Here is a 21,031-nt window from a genome sequence, read left to right on the forward strand (position 1 = left end):
TATATTTTTACTCCATTAATACTTTTTGGATAAATTAATGCACGGGTGTTGCTTCTAGTAATTCTATCTTATTAATGTTTCATGTGCATTATATTTATAAAGTTTTATTAGCAATGTATATACAGTTTACAATCTCTCATTCTTACCAGCAGCTGCGTGGCAGATCCATCTAATGAGGTGATTCTGTATTAGGCGTCAGTACTAGCACACAGAGCTGAGGTGCATTATGCTAATTACTTCAGCCCCATCTTATTCTATTATTTGCTCCTCTGAGTTATGCAGGTCTTGGAGTCACTCATGGCTATCTAGAAAGGTAAGGCCTTATCATAAGGCTTCAGCAATATGATGGAATTCCTGAGTGTCCGATCATTTGTCAATTCTCTTATCAGTTTTTACTATTTTATATTTTTAGTATTTACTGAGGTTAATGAAAGCAATGTTGGCCTGGCCTGATGTACTCGATGATGCCCTTCAGCTACACTGTCTAAAGGATCATCCTAAGTAATACCAAATTAAGGTATTTGCTCTTTCAGTGTTTGATCTGTTTATACATGCTTTTAGATTATCCAAGTTTGCACATGATCGTGATCCTTAAATAGATGTATTTGTTCTCTGTTTTCTATGTAGATCAGCCTGAAGATGCCTAAATAAGGTGATACACGTAGTTGATAAAGAAACTAAAATTGCAAACAAGACTGTTTTCAACTAATACTGTTAAACATGGTTTGCTGATTCATGCCACAGATGGATTGGAAGAATTTCTATACACAATAGTTGTCATTTCACACCATTAGTCAGATACTAGCAGCAGGTAGTTGAAGCTTTCAGTTTCAAACACGCTGGGTGTTTAATTCTGCAAACTACATTCCATTTACCAAAAGCACTCCATCCCAGTTTTAGTCTTCTTTTAACTTCCTTATCTGTCTAATAATGGAAACAAAATTCAAGAACTAAATGAACTTGGAAAATTACTTGCAATGAACCTTGGCCAACATGAAACCAAATACAAAAATAATAGACAGAAATCAGCAGTACTGAATGTCTTAAAGAACCATATTTCCTGGTTTAATAAAAAACCTACAAAGTCATGGATGCTCTGCGGTTTTTTTTTTTTTTTTTTTTTTTTTTTTTTTGTAAAAAAAATCATCGACTAAGTGTGTATTTATCTTTCATGACTTTGTAAATAGAATGCCATCCCTCTCCTCCATATCTAAATTTTTGTTAGGTATAATTACAGGGAATCAGAATGGATGGTCAAAACTTACCTTCAGGTTGCAAAGTTCCTGTAATGTCAATAGACACACTGAACTGAAAAAACCATCCTAGCTTTTGGAACTATTAATTCTTTCCTCATCAGGGAGGTAAGTGGGATGATCGCTCTGGGGTTATTAGGTTGGTTGGCTGATTTGGGGGAGGGGAACAAACAGCGAGGTCATTGGTCCCATCAGATTAGGGAAGGATGGAGAAGGAAGTTGGCTGTTCCCTTTCACAGGAACCATCTCAGTACTTATCTGAAGCAATTTAGTGAAATCGTGGAAAATCTAAATCAGGATGGCTGGATGCACATTTGAACCATCGCCCTCCCAAATGCGAATCCAGTGTGCTTATCACTGGGCCACCTCACTCAGTCTCTGGGGTTATATAAAGGAGGGCCCAGTTACTTGAACTTCAGGTGGAGACATAGGCACTGGATGTGTGGTCGGTTGAGGAGGAGGAGGAGGAGGAGGAGGAGGAGGATGTTGGTGGGTGGGGAGTGGATAAAGCATACGGGGAAGGTGTCTAAGATAACACTGGGATATGAGTGACTTGCACCTCATTTCCAATACTCCCAAGTTATACCTCTGTCCTCCCGGAGGAAGGAACTAACAGTTCTGAAAGTTGGAATGTCTTTCCCTAGTTTTATATGTACCTATATGCCTCAGGTATGTACTGTCGATTCACTTGTCTCCATGTAATTTTGCAATTCTCTGAAGAGAATTTTCATTGTAGGTGTGTATTAAATATTTCTGGGGTACTTACTGACATCTGATCTCATTTATGACTAACAGTCTCACGTATGTAAGGAATCAATATTCTATGTGGATTTGTAGTGGCATTAGTTCTTTGTATCATGTGACAACTGACAGCCCAGACTTTGCCATTCAAATTGGTCTTCAGAAAATTTTGTTGCAAATTTTTATATTCATTTGGTGAATTAGTGTTAAAATCATCTCCAAAGATTTTTCTATACTTTGCTTCATTTCTTTAAATAGAAAAAAAATATTCTGAATGATTTTTCAGTATAGTCTGAGCCATCTTGCCATCAAAGTACCTCTGGTCACTGTCTTTTACAACTTTCCTTATTGAGGTGTCAGGTTTTGTTATGCTTTCAATCAGATGTTTTGGGTCTAATTTTTCCTTTTACTCTTTTTTTAATTTTCTGTTTCCAGTCTGTCACCTAAGCTCAGCATTTTTCTCCTTCTCACCTTAGGTAGCCGTGTGGTCTAAGGCATCTAATCTAATCTTAGGTATCACTGCACATTCAGTGAGTGATTTACTTCAGTGAATACTTTCAGATTTAATTCATTTGTGATGTCTCAAATACAGGAGGCCTAACTGAGGGTACCTTTATTCATTTCTGAATTTTTGTATCCTGTCTAAAACAACATTAACCCAACAATTTAGACCAATAGACACTTTATGGCAACTTATTTTGTGAATCTGGTCTTATTTCACTGAAAAGAGGGGTGGGATGCCTATGGGGGCAGCTCCAGTGTTGAATAAAACTGATACTTGTTAACTAATTACAGTAATGTCTAAGCGTTCTCCAAGTCCCCACAGGCAGGTCTCTTTCCTATGGTCTTATCTTGATGTATGATAATGCCACTTTGTCAAGATGTCTCAGTCAGGCTATCTTCATGTCTAAAAGGTTCCTTGGGAGTTGAAAACCTGACTATCAAACTCTTGAGTTTCAACCTTCCTTGTGCCACCACCTGCAAATGTTGCCGTATGACAGGCTAAATTGGGACAGTTCAATCTGCCACTACACTTTACAGCTGGGGATAGTGAGAAGATATATGCTGTGAATGCAGCAGACCATTCCTCAGGTGCTTTCACCAGACCCCTGGAAAAATTGCATCAGGTGATCAAGTGTCTGGAAAACATGGACACTGATCTTTAATTTTTTCTTTCGTTTATTTCATTGGGTGTCTACATTTTTTAATTGTATTGTTAACGTGCCAGAAATGTACTTGTGGTTGACCAAGAGCATCAAATGCTAAATATAAGATAGCTGTTCACTGCTGCTATTAGATGGTAATGGGAACCATGTGTTATGGTCTATATGTGATACAACTGGTAGGGAGCTGTGGGGAGCTATTCTTTCAGTTGTCAGGATGGCATAGCTACTCTCCCATCTGGCCATTTCTGGTTTAATGGGTATGCAAGGGTTATAGCAATCTTTTGAAAGTGAAGGTCCAATGAGTGCAACCTGGCATTGATTAATGATGTCCTTGTACCAGTGCTGTAGAAGTGGACATGCCAAAAGGCCACTCTTGCTGCTGGGAGGCAGTGTGCTGACACAGCACTGTGACAGCACCTTCACTGATGCCAGGGCAATGCTCTTGCAGACCAGAGTGATTGCACTTAGCACAGCCAGTTATGGCTAAAAAAAAAAGTCCAGGATTCCATGGGCAGCCTGGTAGTATTGAATCTCAAATCCAAGAAGTGTGGCTTGCAGTGGTGCAACAGATGCTGTATGACCTGACATACAGGCCTGCTGCACTCTGCTGCCAAACTTTGGTTGTTGTTGTTGTCATTGTTGTCTGGCAATGGCGGCATGCACAGCTAACTGACACAATGCTATGTCAGAATATCATTACCGAGTTTTGCCACACACAGACATAATGTTAGAGTGGTTTGCAGGTGAGTTATATCATCTGCTGTGTCTCGTCAAGATGGCCAGTCGGCTGTTGTGCCCTGAAATTTCTTTGCATTGTGGTATTCTGTCTGCACCATCTCAATTAGTTAACATGTTAATGAGTGGTCTATTCCAGGAGACAGTGGGAGTAATTGCAACTTACATCTAAACAAATAAGTTTTTCTTGTTGTTTTGCTTCTTTTTCTTTAGCTAATAACAGCTGCTATATGTTATTAATTATCTGTGATATGTAACAATAAATATCTGCCCATGAAGAGGCACAAAAGTAAAAATTCATCCATCTGATGTGATTGTGAAATCATTAAATGGCTTGCTGCAAGTAGTTTTGTGTTATTTCTGTTACTACTGCATAGCTAATGTTTTGATCAGTGGTGGCAATTTAATTTGTTAGTACTGTGTGAAAGTAATCAAGAAAAGAATGGTCTACTGGAAATTCCCACTCTGCATATGTGCTAGTCAAAATAAGTTGTTACTCTGAAAACTCCAGTTGTTTAAAGTGAACTGTGTGAGATGCAGTCCCGCCAACTATGAGGTAACAGGTCTTATTCGATTTTTGCATATTCAGAAGTTGAAACAAACAAAAAATTTACCATAAATTAAAGACACTATTTATGATACAGAAATTAAAGAATGAAATTTGAGAAAGTGGTGGGAAATGTTCAACAATGGATGAACAGATGTACACAATGAAGCTTGACAAAGATATTTGTCACTCATCAAAGATTATTTGAAGAGATAAGTAGAGAGCAACATTATGCTAGACATTTTTTTTTGTAAAGCTCAAAGATGGTCTGGGCAGGAAATATTTTGGAAGCGGTGCCGAAGGGCACTAAACATCTGACTTCATGGACAGGCACCGACTGTCTAGCCAATGGAATTCATAACTGGTGGAGAAATAAACAAACGTTTAAACAACAGAGGCAATTATTTAGAGGAAATACAAGCTTCGGTTTTGTAAGTGCCAGGCTTTTAAATTAATAATATACATTTCTTGAATATGTTGCAATCAAACCTAAATTACTTACTGGATTACCCTCATATAAATGCAAAGCTCCTACCTTGTATATTCTGTAGCACAGTGTTATGGGCTGGCAAAAACAAAGTAAATTAAGAAGTAACGTACCAATAGACCATGCACGACGTAACTCCTTCTGGGCAATGAGCACTTTCTGCCTTTCAGGAATGGCCACAACAAGGGAGAATGGTGTATTCTCTATGGGACAGTAGTGGTAATGCCTCCTGTCCACTGATGCTCGTTTCTAAACACAGACAATCATTTTCCATGAGTGTGAGCACTTATAATTATATTTACTATGCAAGAACGTTTAGTTACCAAAATTTTAAAATAGTGTATTTTTGAAAGTGATGTATCACACTGAAATATCAATGAAACTTATGTGAAAAGTACCTCAAATTCACTTTCATTGCCTCTAATGAGAAAAAAAGTGAAATGTTGTTACCTTGATAAATGTAAGACACATAAGTTTCAAATTTTCTAATCTAACAGAAATGTTCCTATTTCAAGTAACTGATATCACAAGGAAATGGCTTTCTGAGTGTCATTGCAATTTACAGGGTTATTCAGAAGTGCCTTCAGGATCTCAGAAGACAACTGCTCAAAAACTATGAGATGTACTGCTCAAAAACTATGAGACATACAGAAAAATGACACATCTAAAGCAGCTCTCCAAGTTTTTATTCATAATACACACCATAGTGTAGCTGCAGAGCACACAACTAGGAAGCAGGAATGTCAGAACACGGCATATAAATAGCAATGCATGCATTTTTGTCCTTGAATTCACTAAATGTGAGTCAACTGTGATGATTCATTAATGATTACATAACAAGTATTAGGTAAAAGTTCTAACAGACAAAGTGGTACATGAATGGTACAACATGTTCTGTAAGACTGGCTATGATGCGAAGAAAACAGGCCAGCTGAGATAATCAGCAAAACAGGTGGAGTGTGGGCATTCATCTTGAGCCCAAAGAAATCAAAGATACATGTAAGCAGAGAACTGCAGATACCACAATCAAATGTCTGGCAGATTCTACAAAAACAACCCTATGTAAAACCATACTGGCTGCAGTTGTTAAATGTGCTGACTTCTTGGGACAATGAGATTCATTCTGAACTTTACCCTCACTTGCAGTGGCTATTGCAGGAGATGGTTTTCAACATAAGTTGGTTTTCAATGATGAAGCCATGTTTCATGCGTCTGAAAAGGTGAATCATTGTAACATGCATGTTTGGGACATGGGTTTGGGGCGTGAAACATCCACATGTGATTGTAGAACACATTCATGATTCACCTAAAATTAATATTTTTTGTTCACCATCCTCTTCAAAAGTAATGGGCCATTTATCTTTGTGAAGAAAACTGTGACTGTATTTGTGTACTTGGAAATCTGCAACAATGTCTTTTGCCACTGCAACAATCTCTTTTGCCACAATTACAGAAAGACAGCAGAAACTTCATTTTGTAAAAAAATTGTGCTCCACCACAATTTCTTTCAGATGTTAACCATTTCCGCAATGACGAACTGCCTCAGTGTCGAATTGGGCATGCTTCCCATCATGACTCTCCTCTTCTTCAGTGAGCCCTATGCTCATTTGAATGAAATTTATATGATGTTGCCTTATGGGATTACATCAAAGATCATGTGTTCCTGCCTTCACTGCAATTTAATTTGGAGGAGCCCTATGCTCATTTGAGTGCATTCTATGCGATGCCTCCTTATGCGGTTACATCAAAGATCACATGTTCCTACCTCCACTGCCACTTAATTTGGAAGAGCTGCAAAGATAGATAGTTAATGTTGTTGCTGATACCGACCAGGATGTGTTGAGGAGTGCACGACAAAGAGTCTGACACTTGCCGCACTTCTCAACTTTTTATGTTTGGGGCACACCAAAGTACGTTTCAGAATTACACAAAACCACTGCACATGACATTTTTTTCCTAGATGCAAAAGAAGTATATAAAAAAGTATATACAATACTCTTTTTTATTATGGAATGACGGTGAGATAAAAATCTTGCCGATTTATTAGGTAAGTCTCTTGAAAAGGAAAAATTTCCTTTTTATGTTCTAGATATTTCATCTGTAGAAGATTACTAATGTGTGCCTATTTTCTGTATCTCTTGTAATTTTCATGGAGTCATCTTCTGAAAGCCTGAATGTACTTACAACAGGCCTGTACTTGCAATTAACAACAACTCAAAAACAATTGAGTATACAGAGAAACATACTACAAAAGTACTTTCATACTCTGTTGTGTAAATAAATGGCTTCAGCTTCATTAAGAAGTTGGCATCTCATTAAAATATAATTTAAAGAAAGAATTCTGCACTGAGTGTTAACACCCCGATATGCTTGTTATGATTAACTTCTGGGGTCCATGTTGGACTCTCCATTCCTCATGCCTTCCTTTTTCATAAATGTTTTACTATTTTCTTTGCGAGAAGTTCACTGACGTTCTCAGGCAAAGAGAGCACAGAATCATTCTTCAATTATTATATGTATGTGCTAGTCACTTGTTAATGATCAGCATCACGCTTTGCAGTCATGTAGAACTAATGTATAAATTGAATACTGGAGCATTACCATAGGCTATTTGCATGAGGACAAAAGAAAGAGTCATTGTACAAAATCATTATGATGATTTATACAGACTACAGTGTCTAATGAGGAAGTACTGGCAGAACACAAAATGTGGTGAATGGATTGGTGAACATGTACTCCATATGTTAATCATAAAAAACACATAGGGATGCTATCAGTCAATGCAAAACTGGACATATATGGAACTGACAACCCACCAGCATCCCCTTCTCTCCCCCCCAAAAAATCCAGTTCCCCCCTCAATGCTAAAACTTTCAAACTGCTCTCTGAAGACAGTGGGTCCATAAATATTGTTAACTGGTTCGGTTTCCACAAACAGCTCTATTGTAATATTTGTATTACTATTCAATATGATTGTACTTCTTATTTTGGCTGCATTATCTTTATTTCTGTTTTAATTTTAATTATAATTCAGAATGATCCTGTAGTTAGGAGGTCAAGTGTTCATTTTTTCCCAAAAGTATTAATTATGAAATGAGAAGGAAAGTCTTCTTTGATGCTCATTGCACAGCAGCCATGAATTCTTTTGAGTGATGTCTACAGCTGTTGACTTTTATTTTATTTTCATATTATTATACAATTTTGGTCATAGGACATTGTAGAGTACCTAGATACATTTGACCGCCCTTTGACTAGAAATACCTGTTACCAGACATTATCAATTCAGCAGAAGGCATTAACCTATGTTCCTCATAACAATGCCATTTGCTAAATTTGCCATATTTGGCATTAGAGATTGTTATAACGTCAAGTTGAACAAAAATATTTCAAGGATGAAACAATTCATGTAAGTCACTGATTAAGTAAACGAAGTAAGTCGTGTGTACACGGTAACAGTCAAATCAGCACTGAGTCTAAGTCTAGCGGCCACTGGATGGCTGGCCGCTTAAGTGGCGTGGCTGCTGCATGGCTGGCAGACAGCGCCGCATATAAAGGATGCGTGCAACTGCGCAGCGGCACTTTGAAAGATCGGCGAGTCACAACACATTTCCCCCCCTTTGAATTTTTTGCACTGGTCTTGATGGAGGTGGCCTATAGATTGCTAACGTCCATAGGTGTTGTTTGACTGGCCGTGAAGTCTCGAGGAGGAGGCTTCCCGTACGAATGGAAGTGTCCCCGATGATAACGGGTCGAGATGACAGGAGACATGGGGGTCTAGTGTGCTGGGGCCCCATGCCCAATCTGCTGATTGCAGCAAGTCTGGTTGTTATAACACGAGACATGGGCGATGTGTTGGCGTCCGTAGGGGGAGGCGAGTAGATCTGCTCCGACAGATGATGGTCATCTGGTTCCTGCATGGGCATGCTCCTGGTGGTGTCCGTTCTCATGCTGGCACCGAGATGATGATGAGAGAACTGCTTTGTGAGTAATGAGAGATTCCAAGATCCCGAGCATCAGGTAGAGCTGAAGGTGGTGTAGCGGCATTCAGAATAGGTATTGCCAGCACACGAGGCCGAAGTTGGTCCGAATGACGCACTGTGACACCCGTGTCCGTCTGGATTTCATACAGGCATCAGCCACGGTGTCGTAACATACTGCCATGACTCCATTTTGGCTGCCTGCCATATTCCCGTACCCATACAAGGTCGCCGGCAGTGAACCAACCAAGCGAAGACACCCGCGGCTGTGAGGTGGAAGGTGGCAGGAGATGAAGTAGCGTGCGGGGCTGTCGGCCATGTATGAGCTCAGCCGGGCTGTGGTCGCCCTTGGGGGTGAAACGGTAAGAAGCCAGAAATTGGAGAAGCGCATCATCAGCAGCAGAAGAAGTCAGGAGTTCCCTCATCTGAGCCTTAAATGTGCGGACCAGTCGTTCAGCCTCATCGTTTGACTGTGGTTGGAATGGAGGTGCCGTGACATGCATCACGCTGTGACGGGCACAAAAATCCGCAAAATCGGAAGAGGCAAATTGCGGACCATTATCAGTAATAAGAGAAGAGGGAAGCCCTTCCAAAGATAAAATGCGAGCTAGAGCATTGGTGGTTGCCGCGGAGGTAGGTGACATGCAATGGACAATGAAAGGAAAGTTAGAGTAGGCATCAATAACGAGAAGCCAATCAGTAGCTAAAAAAGGTCCTGCAAAGTCAGCATGAATACGCTCCCAGGGCTTCTCAGGCGAAGGCCACAGTGACAAAGATGACTTAGGGGCGGCAGCCTGTGATGCACAAGGGCTGCAGGCATCGACCATGTGTGGGATTTGAGAGTCTATGCCGGGCCAATACACATGACAGCGCGCCTGAGATTTTGTGCGGGAGATACCCCAGTGTCCTTGATGAAGGAGGCACAAGACCGAAGCACACAAAGATGCAGGTACCACAACACGCGGCAAAGCATTTTCGGTGGAAAGGAGGATAACACCATCCCTAGCCCTGACGCGGTAATGCAATGCTTAGTAGTTCCGCAACAGATCAGAAGTCTTAGCGGACAGACGATCTGGCCAACCCTTCTGAATACAGCATAAAACCCGGGAGAGGGTAGGATCAGAACTCGTAGCAGCTGCCAGAGAGTCCTCAGTGATGGGGAACCTGTGCACAACCTGCTGCTCAGCAACATCCAGGTGGAAACACAAAAGTTCGTCCCTATCGAATGTCAGATCAGGACCCATGGGATGGCGAGACAGTGCATCAGCATTCGCATGTTGAACCGTCAGCCGGAAATGAATCTCATAACTGAAATGAGACAAGTGAATAGCCCAATGCTTGAGGTGGTGTGCAGCCTTGTTGAAGTCGATAAATTCTGCTATCTTGGTTCAACAACGACAGAAGATCTCTCCCTGGATGATGGGATAAATGCAAGAATAGGAAGGGCTGCCAGCACTTTTGGAAAGTTCTGCTCACAAGTATGGGGCAACAAACATCTAACATTGTCGACAAAAATACTTCTGTATTAATCATGTGTGCTGAGTACTCTCCTGTATGGAGCTGAGACTTGGATTTCATATGCCAAACCGGGATGAATGCTCAATGCCTTTCACCTGCGGTGCTTACGGAGCATCTTGGGATTATCATGGAAAGATCATGTGACAAATGATATGGTTCTGAAAACTGTATAACAACCGAGTATCATGACCACGCTCAAGCAACATCGCCTGTGGTGGTTAGGACATCTGCATCGTATGGACCACTTCCGTCTGCCCCGGCACGCATAACTCAGTGAAATAGCAGGAGCAAAGAGACCTTGTGGAAGACCTTCACTATGTTTTAGGGCTTGTGTCAAGCGTGATATGTGCACATTTAATATTGACAGTGACAAGTGGGAGCAACTCGCTGACAATTACAGCAAATGGAGGAAACTGACGGCAGATGGAAGGAAGATGCAAGACCAAGTATGGCTAAACAACTTAGCTGCAAAACAATCACGCAGACATGAGCTTATGACTAACCCCCCCTGCCTCGCTTGTGGGCGCAAAGTTGGCTCTCGCATCAGGCTTCTGAGCCAGCAACGAAAATGTGTCCAGGATACCACTTGAATCTTCCAACAGGAAGCAACAAGGCCATTATATAAATGTTTGAGTGGCATGAAAATGCAGCATACACAGCCCAGCTTCTGTAAGTGCAGTCTGCAGTTTAATGTCAATACCTCAGTACAACAACTTCACTCATATGTGGGAGCAGACCTCTAAATATATCCAAATATGCATAATAACGAAAGTCGGTCTGCTGTTAGGCAAATACTCAGGGTTTCGATTTCTTCCAATCCTTAGGTTGTCATCAGTGCCTTCTGTCACATGTTTTTCTGTATCCAAACAACACCAAAAGCACTCCTGCTGCATCTTTATGTGGTCCTTGAACCAAATAGCAAAGTTCCTCCCAGCTCAAAGAACTTCATCAAATCGGCGATTGAGGACATAATAGATCATGTGCTGGCCTCACAATGCTCTTCTGGAGATGGTGATCTTGTGCACTTTGGATCCAGTTGTCATGGGCTACTAGCTGGCAAAGGTCTCATCCTCCCTCAACCTCTTTCTGGGTCTTCTGATTGGGCGGGCACCATCAGGTATTCCCATAAGTACAGATTTTACCCGAGACGTGTCTGGTCTCCTAGCAATGTGGCCTGCCAAGCTTATTCTCCATGCTTTTAGTTTTTGAATGATGTTCAGTTGCCTCATGATCTCACACGATTCTTGGTTTTTTCTACGTCTCCACGAGCTCCTTCCTGGACAGGCCCAAAGATCCTTCTCATAATTTTTTCTTCCAAAGACCAACAAGTTTTTCTTCATCCTTCTTTGTTATGCTTAGGGTTTCTGTCTCATAAAACAATACTGGCACTATCACAGCATTGTATGCTTTAAGTTTGGTCTTAATTGACAGCTTCTTGGATGACACTACCTGCTTTAGACTGCAATAAGTTTTAGACCCGTTCACAATAGGTTGGTTAATTTCCTGTTTTAAATTATTTTGCCTGTTGAACCACGTACCAAGGTATTTGAAAATTTTCACTTTAGTGAATTTCCATTTCCTTACCTGTAATGGGATGTCATTAGGGGCCTTGATACCTCCATTACCTCAGTCTTTTCCACATTAATCCGTAACTCGATCTTACTTGCATTTTGCACTAGGTCCTCTGCAGTTTCTTCCATTCCCTTCCTCTGATTCTGCTAAAACTGTGATATCATCTGCATAACCCAATAAACCTGTCCTACCACTTAGTGTCACCCCAAGCATCAAACCAAGAAATTGGTTTTATGAATATCATCTTTGTGACACAGTTTGAATTCTGCTGACATTATCATTATTGTTGTTATCCCCACCACCACCACCACCACCACAGAATGAAAAAAGTTCCTTGAACACATTTAATTTTAAAATGATGAAAGATAAACAATACTTAGTTTTTGTAGGGTCTTTATTAAATCATCAACTAATGAGTCAATGAGACAATTAGTACAGCTTACTTCTAAGAACTTACTTTTTTTGAAGATAACTTCCACATTGAGGGTAGACATTTGTTACAAAACATGATTCCTCTGCACCAATGTTCTCCCTAGCACACTTGCTTCACCCACCCACATCTTGCACAAAATAATGTGTAGTCCCCACAGCAGATTAGTAGCCATTACATGTTTGTTTTCAGTTAGTTCATTTATTGCAAAGGGCTGTAAAGTAAGTGTGTAGTGGGTGGACTATTTGAGGCAGGTGTTCATATATTCAGTTCACAGGCTGTAGCCTCCACGACATTCTTTCAAGCATTAATGCTTGTTTTTCAGCATTAGGTTGCAGTGACAGCAGTTGCTGAGCTGTGTATGGTACAAGCTGGCATCACTCAAATGGACAGCAGCAATGTTAAGATGTTTGGTAGTGCGAATTCATGTCTGAAAGACAATAGGGCTTGTTTTTATTTATTGTTTTTTCATTCAAATTTTAGGATTACGATGGACAGGGAGTGTGACTGCTGTGTGCACACATGGCACAAGATGACTTTAGTTCTTCAACAGCTGAAGATGCTGTTAGACATGGTCAGCCATCTGCAGCCTGCTGTCTTGCGGTGTAGTGGCAGTGGAGAAACTGCTGTCACATAGGGCACCTCAGGGCTTGGCTGCTAAGGCAACATTTAGTGTACCGAAAATGGAGGAATTGCACTCACCTCATGTCACTCAAGGTGAGAGGGTGAAAGTTGGGACTGGATGTCTAAACTGGCCTGTTCATTATAAAGGTGAACAAGTGACCATTCCTTTGGCAGGGCCAGACCAGTCTGCGAGGGATTGGGGGGGGGGTCTAGTTATATGCGCTTGGTAAGTCTGGTGGAAGGGTCTAAACCAAGATGAGGAGGAGGCCCTGCCAGTGACTATCACAGATGCGGAGTACAGTGATCAAGTTATGGCTCATGTTGGCACTAATAACACTTTACCTTGGGTTTTGAGGTCACTCAAAGTTCCTACAGGCAGCTAGCAGACGTAATGAAGACTGCTGACCTTGCATGTGGGCTACAAGTGGAGGTAAAAATTTTAACAGTAAACTGCCAAAGCATTCATATCACAGCCTTCAAATTTCTGCTCTCCAGGACAGCTATCACACTCAAATTATACTCTGAACTGAGAGCTAGATGAAACATCAAACAGAAAGCTCTGAAATATTTAATGATGCATGTAGTGTATATCAAAAAGACAGGTTGAAAGTCAGAGGACAGACAAGTGTTCACTGCAAACAACAAAAATGTTATATCTACTGAGGTTGAAATTGAATCTGAGTGTGAACATATCTGGAGGCGAGTAACCAACCACAGTAAGCTCAAATTAATCACTGGATGTTTTTACTGGCCACCCAATTCCACTGCAACAGTTTTAGCTTCATTTAAAGGAAGTCTACACCCAGTAGTGTGGAATTACCCTGATATGCAATATTAGTTGTAGGCAGAATTAACCTATCACATACAGAGAATGAATCTATTGCATGTGGTGCAGAGAGATTGCCTTGTGAAGTAATTCTGAATGATTTCTCTGAGAACTGTTATGAGCAACTAGTTCAACAACTCAAAAGCAGTGAGTATATTTTACATATAATAGTTATAAACAAGCCTGACTTTTTCGACAGTGTCGGCACAGAGACAGGGATTAGTGATCACAACGTCAAAACAGCCACAAATGGTTACTAAAGTTAATATATCAACCAAATGACACAATTTCTTTTCAGTATGATGGTCATACAAGAGTTATGGGAAATTTTAAACTAATCATTAATTGTATTCCAGAAAAGTATTTGTTGAGTAAGTAGATGAAGGATGGAAAATATCTACTGTGGTTCAATAAATATAATTGGAAAACACTAATAAAACACAGATTGTTACACTCTCAGTTCAAGAAAAGAATGCACAAATGTTGACAGGCAAATGTTAGTAGAAATTCATGAGTTTATATGTTAGCAAAAGATCTTTCTGAGAATCATTGAAAATTCTGGTCCTACATAAAACTGCTAAACAGGTCTAAGACTTCTATCCAATCACTTGTTGACAAATCTGGTGTGGCATTAGAAGACAACTGTAGAAAATCTGAAGTTCTAAATTAAGTGCTGAAAAAATCATTCATGAAGGAAGAGTGTGCAGACAAACCATCATTTGATCACACCACAGACTCCCATATTGTAATGTTACGCATAAGTAGGCAAGCAATTTGGCTGCCTTAAATTGGTAGGAAGTAAGGTGAATTTGTGGGGACGTGAGTCTCAGGGCATGGCATGGTCACCTCATCCAAAGTGCCACACTTGTGTAAGCTGCAGCAATTGTCCCAGACAAGCTCAGGAGCATGTCACAAGAAATGAGTAAATCTCAAAGGTGGGAATTTGGACAGCTACTGCTCATGTGGTCTATGGATAAGACAGGCGGTGCTCCAAGAAATGGTGGAGTGTCAGGTAGGCTGAAAGATGGCTTCTTACAGCTCTACAAGAATATATAATAATTCACAGTCAAGTATTAAAGAAAATCTGAGTTCATATGTGATCTTAGAAAAATGAGGCACATCCAATGACACAGGGTATTTCAACATCTTTAAAACAATGGAAGTTAAAATCCACAGTGAATAAACATTTTCTCAATGAACCTCTGAATTAACAACTTTTATACACTTCACTTCATGTGACTTCAGCATGTGATATCTCAGAAGCTAGCATTGTACTATACCTATCATCTCACGAAACTAAGAATTAGTATCTATTGTATTTCTTGCTTTATTACATTTTTTACATCTTTTATTTATGCAACTGCCTGTCAGAACATTGTATTCTCCACACTCATTGTGTTAGCTGACATCACCTTTGTAAAAAGGGCTTGAAAAGATGCTCCTGATAAGCAGACCTAAATAATTTTTTAAACAATATTAACAACAATCTAATGCCATTTATCTTGAGTGCGCTTGTGCAAGAATACTGCATTATTTATTTATGGACAAACCTGTATTTATATGTATTGTGAATTGTCTGAGCGTGACAATGTGAATGACATTTCTTTATTTAAATATTGTTGCAATACATTAGTTTAGTCTGGGGAGTGGTGAAGTTGAATCAAATCATGCCTGTAGAATTTAAGAATGGTGTAGTTTTGGTGTAGACAGCGTTCAGCAGATGGAAAAGCAGAAAGTAGCAGAACACTATGAGAGTCAAGTGGAGAATGGGACATTTTGAGTGAAGAGCTCAGTGGAGTGATTTTGGACACTTTTACTTTAGAGCTTGAAGAAGGCAGGTCTACCAGCAGTAGCGAAAGGTATTTGAATGTGTATACGACTGATTCTGGGCAGTGAATGGCTGGTACCATAGTTTAACTTCTGAAGAGACTTTAACTTCTGGGAAGTATGAATGAGCTCCAGTGTTGTTGTTGTTGTTGTTGTTGTTGTTGTTGCTGCTGCTGCTGCTGCTGCTGTGGTCTTCAGTCCGGAGTCCGGTTTGATGCAGCTCTCCATGCTACTCTATCCTGTGCAAGCTTCTTCATCTCCAATTAACTACTGCAACCTATATCCTTCTGAATCTATTACTAACAAAGAGATAGAGGGGCTGGCCAGTACTTACCTCAGCTCAGTACAGCCGATAGAAACACAAAAAACAACAAAAAACAACCGAAAATTTAAGTTCCTAGCTTTCAGAACATCCTTGTTAAACCCTACAATATTCCTAGACTACCTTCTCTACCCTGCGGTTCCTACCCCTGTAACCGACCCCGCTGCAAGACCTGCCCCATGCATCCCCCCACAACCACCTACTCCAGCCCCGCTACTGGTAAAACATACACAATTCAAGGCAGGGCCACGTGTGAAACTACACATGTCATTTATCAGCTGACATGCCTGCACTGCACAGCCTTTTACATTGGTATGACAACAACTAAACTGGCTGAGCGCATGAACGGACACAGACGAACTGTCTGCCTAGGAGATGTCCAATACCCAGTAGCGGAGCATGCCCTCCAGCATAATTCTAGGGACCTAGGAACCTGCTACACTGTATGTGCCATTTGGCTTCTCCCACCCAACACCAGTCCCTCTGAACTGCGGAGATGGGAACTTGCACTCCAGCACATCCTTTCATCCCGCCATCCCCCTGGACTGAACCTACGTTACACAACGTCACTCCCATTTACTCTTCAGTCTTCTCCTCTTTCCCTTTCCTCTTCAGCCATTCATGTATCTTTTCATCCTACATATTTATACTATACACCTCTTTACTTTTGTATGCATCCTCTTTGGTTTGAAGCTGGCACAGTACCTACAGTAGAATATCTTTGGCTTCCCTCTGGCAACCATGCCTCCATCCTTGCTACCCTCCCTGTTTTCCTTTCCCTGTTGCTTCATAACCTGGGTTGTGAGTAACTAAATCCACTTTCCCTTCTTCCCTTTCTTTTCCCTCTCTCCTCCCTGATGAAGGAACATTTATTCCGAAAGCTAGGAACTTAAATTTTCGGTTGTTTTTTGTGTTTCTATCGGCTGTACTGAGCTGAGGTAAGTACTGGCCAGCCCCTCTATCTCTTTGTTAGTAATTGTTTCACATCTTTATATGAGATTTTCCATTAATTAGTTAGATCATCCTTCTGAATCTGTTTAGTGTGTTCATGCCTTCGTCTCCCTCTATAATATTTACCCTCCATGCTTCCCTACAACACTAAATTTATGATTCACTGATGCTTCAGAATGTGTCATACCAACCGATCCATTTTTCTAGTCAAGTTGTACCACAAAATCCTCTTCTCCCGAACTCTGTTCAGTACATCTTCATTAGTTACATGATCTAGCCATCTAATCTTCAGCCATTTTCTGTAGCACCACATTTCATTTCAAAGCTTCTGTTCTCTTCTTGTCTAAACTATTTATCGTGCATGTTTCACTTCCATACATGACCACACTACATCAAAATACTTTCAGAAACGACTTCCTGACACTTAAATCTATACTCAATGTTAACAAATTTCTCTTCTTCAGAAACACTTTCCTTGCCACACATTGTACAGTATCCATTTAATATCATCTCTACTTTGACTGTCATCAGTTATTTTGCTCCTCAAATAGCAAACTCATGTGCCACGTAAGTGTCTCATTTCTTAATCCAATTCCCTCTGAATCACCTGATTTAATTTGACTACATTCCATTATTCTTTGTTTGTTATTATCGATGATCTTGTTACATCCTTCTGTCTGTTATATCCATTCTGATCAACTGCTCTTCCAAGTCCTTTGCTGTCTCTGACAGAATTACAATGTCATCAGCAAACATCAAAGTTTTTATTTCTTCTCCCTGCACTCTAATTCTTACTCCAAAATTTTTCTTTTGTATCCTTGACCACTTCCTCAATTGTTGTTGTTGTTGTGGTCTTCAGTCCTGAGACTGGTTTGATGCAGCTCTCCATGCTACTCTATCCTGTGCAAGCTTCTTCATCTCCCAGTACCTACTGCAACCTACATCCTTCTGAATCTGCTTAGTGTACTCATCTCTCGGTCTCCCTCTACGATTTTTACCCTCCACACTGCCCTCCAATGCTAAATTTGTGATCCCTTGATGCCTCAAAACATGTCCTACCAACCGATCCCTTCTTCTAGTCAAGTTGTGCCACAAACTTCTCTTCTCCCCAATCCTATTCAATACCTCCTCATTAGTTACGTGATCTATCCACCTTATCTTCAGTATTCTTCTGTAGCACCACATTTCGAAAGCTTCTATTCTCTTCTTGTCCAAACTAGTTATCGTCCATGTTTCACTTCCATACATGGCTACACTCCAAACAAATATTTTCAGAAATGACTTCCTGACACTTAAATCTATATTCGATGTTAACAAATTTCTCTTCTTCAGAAACGTTTTCCTTGCCATTGCCAGTCTACATTTTATATCCTCTCTACTTCGACCATCATCAGTTATTTTACTTCCTAAATAGCAAAACTCCTTTACTACTTTAAGTGTCTCATTTCCTAATCTAATTCCCTCAGCATCACCCGATTTAATTGGACTACATTCCATTATCCTCGTTTTGCTTTTGTTGATGTTCATCTTATATCCTCCTTTCAAGACACTGTCCATTCCGTTCAACTGCTCTTCCAAGTCCTTTGCCGTCTCTGACAGAATTACAATGTCATCGGCGAACCTCAAAGTTTTTACTTCGTCTCCATGAATTTTAATACCTACTCCAAATTTTTCTTTTGTTTCCTTTACTGCTTGCTCAATATACAGATTGAATAACATCGGGGAGAGGCTACAACCCTGTCTCACTCCTTTCCCAACCACTGCTTCCCTTTCATGCCCCTCGACTCTTATGACTGCCATCTGGTTTCTGTACAAATTGTAAATAGCCTTTCGCTCCCTGTATTTTACCCCTGCCACCTTTAGAATTTGAAAAAGAGTATTCCAGTCAACATTGTCAAAAGCTTTCTCTAAGTCTACAAATGCTAGAAACGTAGGTTTCCCTTTTCTTAATCTTTCTTCTAAGATAAGTCGTAAGGTCAGTATTGCCTCACGTGTTCCAACATTTCGACGGAATCCAAACTGATCCTCCCCGAGGTCCGCATCTACCAGTTTTTCCATTCGTCTGTAAAGAATTCGCGTTAGTATTTTGCAGCTGTGACTTATTAAACTTATTGTTCGGTAATTTTCACATCTGTCAGCACCTGCTTTCTTTGGGATTGGAATTATTATATTCTTCTTGAAGTCTGAGGGTATTTCGCCTGTCTCATACATCTTGCTCACCAGCTCGTAGAGTTTTGTCATGACTGGCTCTCCCAAGGCCGTCAGTAGTTCTAATGGAATGTTGTCTACTCCGGGGGCCTTGTTTCGACTCAGGTCTTTCAGTGCTCTGTCAAACTCTTCACGCAGTATCGTATCACCCATTTCGTCTTCATCTACATCCTCTTCCATTTCCATAATATTGTCCTCAAGTACATCACCCTTGTATAAACCTTCTATATACTCCTTCCACCTTTCTGCCTTCCCTTCTTTGCTTAGAACTGGGTTGCCATCTGAGCTCTTGATATTCATACACGTGGTTCTCTTCTCTCCAAGGGTCTCTTTAATTTTCCTGTAGGCAGTATCTATCTTACCCCTAGTGAGATAAGCCTCTACATCCTTACATTTGTCCTCTAGCCATCCCTGTTTAGCCATTTTGCACTTCCTGTCGATCTCATTTTTGAGACGTTTGTATTCCTTTTTGCCTGCTTCATTTACTGCATTTTTATATTTTCTCCTTTCATCAATTAAATTCAATATTTCTTCTGTTACCCAAGGATTTCTAGCAGCCCTCGTCTTTTTACCTACTTTATCCTCTGCTGCCTTCACTACTTCATCCCTCAGAGCTACCCATTCTTCTTCTACTGTATTTCTTTCCCCTATTCCTGTCAATTGTTCCCTTATGCTCTCCCTGAAACTCTGTACAACCTCTGGTTCTTTCAGTTTATCCAGGTCCCATCTCCTTAATTTCCCACATTTTTGCAGTTTCTTCAGTTTTAATCTACAGGTCATAACCAATAGATTGTGGTCAGAGTCCACATCTGCCCCTGGAAATGTCTTACAACTTAAAACCTGGTTCCTAAATCTCTGTCTTACCATTATATAATCTATCTGATACCTTTTAGTATCTCCAGGGTTCTTCCACGTATACAACCTTCTTTCATGATTCTTAAACCAAGTGTTACCTATGACTAAGTTGTGCTCTGTACAAAATTCTACTAGGCGGCTTCCTCTTTCATTTCTTAGCCCCAATCCATATCCACCTACTATGTTTCCTTCTCTCCCTTTTCCTACACTCGAATTCCAGTCACCCATTACTATTAAATTTTCGTCTCCCTTCACTATCTGAATAATTTCTTTTATTTCATCGTACATTTCTTCAATTTCTTCGTCATCTGCAGAGCTAGTTGGCATATAAACTTGTACTACTGTAGTAGGTGTGGGCTTCGTATCTATCTTGGCCACAATAATGCGTTCACTATGCTGTTTGTAGTAGCTTACCCGCATTCCTATTTTCCTATTCATTATTAAACCTACTCCTGCATTACCCCTATTTGATTTTGTGTTTATAACCCTGTAATCACCTGACCAGAAGTCTTGTTCCTCCTGCCACCGAACTTCACTAATTCCCACTATATCTAACTTTAACCTATCCATTTCCCTTTTTAAATTTTCTAACCTACCTGCCCGATTAAGGGATCTGACATTCCACGCTCCGATCCGTAGAACTTCCTCAATATACAGACTGAATAACACCAGGATTAGGCTACACCCTGTCTCACTCCCTTCTCAACCACTGCTTCCCTTTTATGCCCCTCAACTCTTATAACTGCCATCTGGTTTCTGGACAGATTGTAATAGCTTTGTGCTCCCTGCATTTTATCCATGTCACATTTAGAATTTGAAAGAGTATTCCAGTCAACAATGCCAAAAGCTTTCTCTAAGAGTGCAAATGCTATAAAAATAGGTTTGCCTTTCCTTAATCTATCTGTTAAGATAAGTTGTAGGGTCAGCAGTTCCTCATGTGTTCCCACATTTCTATGGAATCCAAACTGATCTTCCCCAAGGGTAGCTTCTAC

At 40.4% G+C, this 21,031-nt stretch overlaps 1 protein-coding gene across 4 annotated transcripts in view; it reads right to left on the bottom strand.

The window, feature by feature from the left end:
• Positions 1-21,031, bottom strand: part of LOC126272139 (voltage-dependent calcium channel subunit alpha-2/delta-3) — a 686,714-nt gene that overhangs the window by 266,430 nt on the left and 399,253 nt on the right. For all 4 annotated transcript variants that reach the window (XM_049974752.1, XM_049974751.1, XM_049974753.1 and 1 more), the window contains one exon: positions 5,043-5,178. In XM_049974752.1, coding sequence (XP_049830709.1) covers positions 5,043-5,178 — 136 coding nt within the window. The remainder of the gene's footprint in view (positions 1-5,042; positions 5,179-21,031) is intronic.

This window comes from Schistocerca gregaria, chromosome 5 (assembly GCF_023897955.1).
Source record: "Schistocerca gregaria isolate iqSchGreg1 chromosome 5, iqSchGreg1.2, whole genome shotgun sequence".
NCBI lineage: Eukaryota > Metazoa > Arthropoda > Insecta > Orthoptera > Acrididae > Schistocerca > Schistocerca gregaria.